Source organism: Chlorella variabilis (genome assembly GCF_000147415.1).
Source record: "Chlorella variabilis unplaced genomic scaffold CHLNCscaffold_5, whole genome shotgun sequence".
NCBI classification, from domain to species: domain Eukaryota; kingdom Viridiplantae; phylum Chlorophyta; class Trebouxiophyceae; order Chlorellales; family Chlorellaceae; genus Chlorella; species Chlorella variabilis.
This window is the reverse complement of record NW_005435083.1, coordinates 851,200-858,275: the sequence shown is the minus strand read 5'-3', so window position 1 is coordinate 858,275 and position 7,076 is coordinate 851,200. Positions and strand designations below refer to the sequence as shown.

At 57.2% G+C, this 7,076-nt stretch overlaps 2 protein-coding genes across 2 annotated transcripts in view; one reads left to right on the top strand and one right to left on the bottom strand.

Moving 5' to 3' along the window:
- The window catches only part of CHLNCDRAFT_142935 (hypothetical protein), a gene marked incomplete at both ends in the record, with an annotated part of 3,620 nt that extends 1,921 nt beyond the window's left edge, over positions 1–1,699 (top strand). Inside the window, 2 exons of the mRNA XM_005849752.1 lie at positions 1,327–1,411; positions 1,518–1,699. Coding sequence (XP_005849814.1) covers positions 1,327–1,411; positions 1,518–1,699 — 267 coding nt within the window. The remainder of the gene's footprint in view (positions 1–1,326; positions 1,412–1,517) is intronic.
- Positions 1,700–4,409: 2,710 nt separating this feature from the next.
- The window catches only part of CHLNCDRAFT_142934 (hypothetical protein), a gene marked incomplete at both ends in the record, with an annotated part of 4,215 nt that continues 1,548 nt past the window's right edge, over positions 4,410–7,076 (bottom strand). Inside the window, 10 exons of the mRNA XM_005849490.1 lie at positions 4,410–4,529; positions 4,623–4,691; positions 4,954–5,094; positions 5,181–5,444; positions 5,535–5,639; positions 5,745–5,854; positions 5,974–6,082; positions 6,260–6,477; positions 6,611–6,770; positions 6,873–6,977. Of these exons, the coding sequence (XP_005849552.1) occupies positions 4,410–4,529; positions 4,623–4,691; positions 4,954–5,094; positions 5,181–5,444; positions 5,535–5,639; positions 5,745–5,854; positions 5,974–6,082; positions 6,260–6,477; positions 6,611–6,770; positions 6,873–6,977 (1,401 nt within the window). The remainder of the gene's footprint in view (positions 4,530–4,622; positions 4,692–4,953; positions 5,095–5,180; positions 5,445–5,534; positions 5,640–5,744; positions 5,855–5,973; positions 6,083–6,259; positions 6,478–6,610; positions 6,771–6,872; positions 6,978–7,076) is intronic.

The window sequence follows — 7,076 nt, the reverse complement described above, 5'->3', positions numbered from 1 at the left end:
TCGCCGCGCCCAACCGCTTCGTGCTCATCGGTGAGCGGGCGGTGTACCTGTCGCAGCACGGACAGAACCTTGTCTTCCGCAACGTGTCGTTCAAGTACGTCAGTAGTGTTGTCGGGGATCAGCGCGCTATACTCTGGTTGGGGTGTTGACTGCGTTAGTGCATCACCGCCAGCAGCGTGCACACAGGCATCTGACTTTGCTTGTGTGGGCTTAAAGTCTGGTAAAGCAAGAACTAGCTTGCAACATAGACTTACACCTCTGCTGCATTCCTGCTTGCCACCCATTGCGGCTGCCCCTTGGCAGGAACGACCCGCCCACCGACTCATGGGCAGTGGGACACTGCATGGATGTGAGCGTGTCGCACCGCGGGCTGACCCCACTACTTCCCGGCACGCCACCAACTTATAAGGGTAGGGCTGTACTAGCCAATTCGCCCGATTCGTCGTTCTACTAGCACTTCTTGGACAGGACTCTTAAACTCATCGTCCAAACTGAGGCATGGCGGCACGAGGGCACCCGCATCGTAAGCGGTGCTGTGCCGCAGTCTCAGCATGTCAAGGACATTTGGGCGGCCATGCTGCAGCAAGGGGGCAAGCAAGAGGTGGGAATATGTAGGAATTGTGCATGGGTTTTACCACCACCTGCGCGTGCACTCATCGATCCATGCTCGAGGCACTGAGTCGCTGTGCGTTGCAGGTTGTCCATGCAACTGCTGAATTTAGCGTGGAGGAGCTGGTGTTTGGATGTCGGACCCCCTTGATTCATCCTTTTCTTTCGGCCCGTCTGCGTGAGCTTGTGCAGCTGCCAGAAGCACTGCCGCTGAAGGAAAGAAAGGTTATTCTCTACTTGTCCCGGCAAAGTGGAACGTCGAATGGCGGCCGCAAGGTGATTGTGTTTGTGCGCCCGCTTGGCTGCTCAACTTGGTTGCTTAGGCTGCTTGCTTGGCCATGGATTGGACCGTGTTCAGGTGATCAATGAGGATGCTGTTCTTGAGGCTATCAGGGGCGTTCTTCGTGAGCGCGGCCAGGGGGAGGAGGTTGTGGTGTTTAACAAGGCAAGGCAGAGCTGAATGGTACAATTCCCCTGTGCGCGAAGCTCCCCCATGCTAACCAGGGGATCCATTTGTGCCATGTTCCAAACATCAGGACCATTTTGCAAGCATCAGAGACGTCATGACTTTCTTTGCTGCCAACGTGTCTGCCGTTATTGGCCCACACGGGGGCGCATGGTGCAACGTGAGCCTTTCATTCAGGGCTGTACTCTCGGTCGTTGAGGCAACCGGCATGTTCCCAGGTTTTGCCACCCGCTTTCTGTTGCCTGCTGCAGGCCATGTTTTGGGCAGCTCCAGACACATTCATGCTCGAATTCCTTCCCACTGAGATGTGGGGCGTTGTGGTGTGGGAGGAGGCCGGTAGGGCCTATCAGCAGCCCCCTCCCAGGCAGCTGGCATAGCTCCCCCTGGCTGCTGGGTGGTCGAGCTGCATGTCGCCTCCCCCCTGCCGCCGTGTGTGCCACAGGTCAGAACGGAGCGCGGGTCTTCGTGCTACTGGTCACCTCGCACGATGAGCAGCACAACATGTACATCGACCCTTTTCTGGTGGCGTCAGCGTTGCAGCAGCAGCTGGGCGTCGTGCCCCCTGCGGAGCCGCAGCCGTATTATAAATGGGACTTGCAGCAACTGAATAGGAAGCTGGCTTGAGCTAAAACGACGTTGCAAAAATTTGCAGGTAGCACATTTGCAGGTCACGGTGGCATCAATGCCACGGCCTGCAAATAGCAGGGCTCGGCACAACGCAATCCGAGAGAAGCCATGGCCATGGCTAGAACGGACCTGACAGTGCATTGTTAAATGGCAGTTGTTCAGATTTCGGCACCGATTATGCCTGCCATTTGCCGCATTCAACTGAGGGTGGTTGATTGAGACGTGATTGAACTGCAGCAGGCGCCATTTGGGTGTTGACATCAAGCCTATTAGTACGTGTCTCTGCACAGGATTGTTGATAACACCTCCCTGTTGCATGTCTCGGCGCGAATACTTCTTGAATTCCCGCGCAATTTCAATTGCAATTTTGGTCGCGACATAACATTTTGTGAGCGACACACTTTGAGCGACTAAACAAGTCGAAAACTTCGGGCAGTTGCCCGTGATATCGGTGTGGCAACCTTATAAGGGCGTTGTGTGCCGATAAAGCGCACACACAAGTCCAGGCGGCGGCACACAGAGCGGCGGGACGGGGCGGTGGGCGGTGGCGGTCCCCGCGCTGGTGAATCAGACACCCAAGTCAGCACAGCTATGAAATTTCAGCGGCCACAACAGGCTTCATTGCTGGTCCTTGTACCGGTGCTCATCCTGGCACCGGCGCTGATTGGGGCATGGCATTATGCGAAATTGTGCAAGGGCGCTGCTGTCGTAATTCAAAGCAGCGGAGCCCGACAGAGCACAGGCACTTCGGCATGGCACAGGAATGCCAGCCTTGCGCTGCAAGATTGGAGGAGTAGCCTCCTGCGGCGTTGCGCTGAGCTCTACACCGCCAGAGAGGCGGCGGAGTACCAATCCGAGGAAGGCAGCACCAAGCCTATCAGAAGGTGTGGTAACAAACTGGGTGGGGTGGCGAGCTGGATGAACGTGCAGTGCATCATTCCCTTGTGGCTGGATTGCAGGGTTGAGCCAGAGGACTTTGACCGATTCCAGCTCTTCCTCCCCATCGTGCGCTGTCCCGACGGGGAGCTGCCGCAGCGCAAGGGAGCCTCGGGGGATGGTGGGAAGTGGTTATGCATGGGGAGTTTGAAGCGCAGTGATGGGGGCTGTCTGGTGTATAGCATTGGCAGCAACGAGCAGTTCGATTTCGAGGAGGAAATGCTCCAGGTAGCAGGCACCTGTCGTTGCGAGCTTGAACCCTGCGCTGTACCGCCCAACACACGCCCCCGGCTGTGATGCAGGAAGGCTGCACAGTTCATACTTTTGACTGCACCTCCAAACCCAAGACCCTTGTCGAGGGCCGGCACGTATACCACTCGGTCTGCCTGGGCAACAAGAATGAGGTTCGCAAAGGCAATCAGGAGTTTCAAACTCTTGACCAGGTCCTCAAACAGAATCAGCACACCAGCGTGGATCTGCTGAAGGTGAGCCGGTGATGCGCATCTTCGCCCAGGTGAATCCGCTTTTGTAACTTTGGCGCTGTTTGTTGTTCGCATAGATGGACATTGAGGGCTTTGAGTACGAAGTGTTCAGTGGCTGGAAGTGGACAACAAGCTGCCACTTCCCAGATCAGATCAGCGTCGAAATACACTGGAATGTGGGTCTGTTTTTCTTTGTACGAACACTTTTGCATTGCTGACGGCATCTGATGCCTGAACGCAGTCCCTGTACGCGCAGTCACTGTACGGCTTCACCCCCTTCCACAAAGACCGAAACAGCTGGGAGCATATGGTTTGGCCCATGCATGAGCTCAGCCTGGCAGAGCTCGTCGTGGTGTTCGCCCATCTAGCAGAGCTGGGATATGGAATAGTGAGCCGTGAAGACAATCCGGATGTAAGGAGGAAAATTTTTATGATTTGATTATTTGAAATAAGAAGAAAAAATATATATTTATTTAATTGTTGTTTTGTTTTGTGATGGCTTGTTTCTGCAGGCCAAGAACTTCAGAGGATGCTGCAGCGAATTCACATTCATCCGAGTGGAGCATCCCGCGCATTGCAAAGCATGATTGTTGTTACTATTCACTGCTGTCCCCTATTTTGTATTTTTATTGTTTGCCAGATTTATAGCCATCTCCTCCGTTGAACCTTGTTACAAAGGATACCAATACGAGAATCGACAACTGGCCAGAACGAAGCCAAACCAAGCAGGCAGCCAGGGCGGATGCACAACGCCATCAGGATGTGTGTATGCATGTTACCGTCCGCCACGTCCCCTCTGATTCCGTGGCCGGTTTTGTCCTGTGCCAGCGCCACCACGTCCGCCTCTGCCCCAGCCACCGCCGAACGATTTTGCGCCGCGTGGCTGGCCACCGCGCTGCTGCTGTCGCTTTACGTGCTGCTTCCTTGGCTGCTCTATGTCAGAATCCTCGCCCGACATGTCGTCCTCCTCGTTTCCATCCAATGCTGCACAGTCGCTGTCGCCATCATCAGACATTTGGTACGGCGTCACCTCCTGCGCATCCAACCCCAGGTCATCGCTGCTATCGTGCTGCTGCGCTACTGGCGGTCGGTGCATAGCAGACGCATCGTTTAGCCCCGTCTGCCGCTGCCGTTGCTTGGGCAAGAGGTTGCCGGTTGGAACCTCGACATGGCTGCAAATGAAAATTAACATGCTCAACATGGTGCGTGAAGCATGCAGGGGCGTTTCATCCGTACAGACAGTTTGTGGCGAGCTAAATCCCCTTGGGCAGGTGCAACCCCCCGGTCTCCTACCTGTCATCTTCTGCCGCGCCTGGCCCGCTGCCCAGGTCCACCGAATCAGCAAGCCGCATCTGAAGTCGCTGCCTTGCACGGGTCAGTAGCGAGCGCGCATACTGCTGTATTGGCGCCTGCAGCAGGGGTCGAAGAACGGCAGGCTCAGGAAAATAAGCGCCGGCATCGGGACATGAGAGACCTTATACACACACACACACCCTGCGCACTTGTTTGGCCACGTTCTCCCCTGCCAGGAACGTGGACACTTGAGCTAGATCTTTGGGCGAAAAGTCCACCTGCCAGTTGGGAAAAACACGTGCAGCATGGGCTTTGGAAGCCATCACAGTGGGCATGGTGTGGTGGTGCAAGCAGTGAATACCATTACGTGCTCACCTGATCGCGTGCACTGCCTACATGCGCCACGTTTTTCTCCACTGCCTCAACCAGCTGCTTGGCCGCCTTTCTGCAAATGCGAGCAAACAGAGAAAGGAAAAATCTCAACGACCACCACATCGATACGTCTGGCATCGCCATGTGGCGTCGTGCACCGAACCATACACCAATGCGCCCTTGCCTGAAGCGGTCTACTGGCGTGTTCTTCATGAACTTGCGCAGCTGACTGAGGGTGAGAAAGGAGAGCTCGGGAAAGGCAATGTGGCAGCCCCAACAGGCCAGATGCTCTGCCAGCAGCTCCATCACCTGCGGCAAGCCCCGCAGGTGGCAACAAGGTCACAATGCGCATGCCAGGGAGCACATGCAGGCACCGGTATGAATTTGGCACTCACCTGCCCGATGACTTCCTCCTGGTACTGCGCGCTACGCAGGTTGGCCTTGCTGACGCGTAGCTGCAGCAGCACGTCGGGGTGCTGGCCCGTGCTTGGCTTGGGTGCCTTGCGAAGGTCGCTCCATTGCAGCACCTCCAGCAGGACGGGTGCCACCGGGATGAAAGTACTGGTGGCCTCGCCCAGCCGGTTGAGAGCGCGAGCGCAGCGCAGGCGCAGCGGGAAGTATGCAGGCGCGGGCACCAACCGGGCCACCCCCAACAGGAGCTGCAGCAGACGGACGGTTGGGGTAGTGAATGTCACACATGTGGCATGCCAGTGTTCATCATGCGTGCATCCGTGCTCAAGCACAGCAACCAGTAGGGTGCGCGCCTGCGTGACTGGGTAAATGAGGGGACGCAGTTCAGGCTCGTCCGCCTTGGCCGCGAGAAGCTTGGCCCACAGTTCCAAGCAGTTGATAGTCTGCATGCAGAGCGGCCGCAGAGAGGCACCAGTACATCAGGTGCCCTGGCAGTTGCACACACCGCCAGACATGCTCACTGCCAGCCGTTCCCCACCCAAACCCACCTGCCAGCAGTACACCTCACGATATGCCTCCTTGCTCTTACTGGTCAGGGCCGACCGCAGCAGCACAGCCAGCTGGCGGATGAAGCTGAAGGCATGCTGGTATGAGGCGGCTGCAGGCACCGTGGCATAAGTACAGCGATGGTAGTGGCATGGCACATGGCACGCAAGTAGGGGGCAGCCGGCACAACCTGTGCAGCTGCAATGTCGGGCCGCGAACACAGACGCCCACCTGCGCTGATGCCGTACATCTCGACCACCGCCGCCGCCATAAAGTTGATCTGGGGCACGCTGGCAGCGTTGACAAACTTGGCATTGGTGCTGAAAGCACGGTACACGCCCTGCGTGAAGAGAATAGGCAGTGCTGGGGTGGGTAGAAGGCCTGACACCATTGCTGCACATTGGTTGAATACTTGGCCAGGTTGACACTAGGTTGACACTCTGCATCTACCGCCATCTCCTAGCCAACCCACAGGGCTGCGATCCCCTTTCAGCGATCCCCTTTCAGCAATACCAACCTTGAGGCAGTTGTCCAAAGCAGGCTGCGGCAGCTCCAGCGCCATCTGCCGCACCAGCAGGATGGCCTGCACGCGCGTCGCATTGTCAGCCGACCCAAACAGGCTGAACGCCATCTTGAGAAGCCGGCGCTGCAGCTTCTCGTACGGTGCCAGCAGCAAGGTGGAGGCGCGCAGGCGACGCAGGATGAAGGTCAGCATGGCGCCATCAGTCAGAGCGCCTGCATACAGCAGAAGGGTAGCGGGGGCAGGGGACGAGGCAGACAGGAGTCTGAGCGAAGGCATGGGTGCATTCCAGCTTCCCGACTTGAATGTGAGCCAAACTTGGCATTCTGACCAACCACCCAGACTCACCCAGCAGATGCAGCGTATTGCCCAAGTAGCTCTTCACCAGCGGGTCAGCCTTCTTCCAGCGTGGCAACCTCACCAGCGATGCTGCAGCGAGAGGTTGCTGCTTCTGTTTGGCGCTGGCACCTTCCAACAGCACGCGCTGAAAGATGCCGTCAATCTCACGCTGCAAGTTGGCACCGGGCAGGGCCACCAGTGGTCAGAAGGAGAGTCACAGCTTGGTATACCCAGCGCTGCTCTGCACTACCTGTCCACCCCCCTTGCTCACCAGCACAAACAGCATCAGCTTGTTGTAGACGGCGCTGCTGGCAATGCGCATGCTCTCTTCCACCTGCTCCTCGCTGTCGCCATAGTGGCAGGCCACACGGTAAGCCTGTACAAAGGAGGAAACTAAAGGATAAAGGAACGATGCAGCACCATGATCGGCAGATGAGCGCGGGGGGGGGGGGGGGGGGGGGGGGGGGGGGGGGAA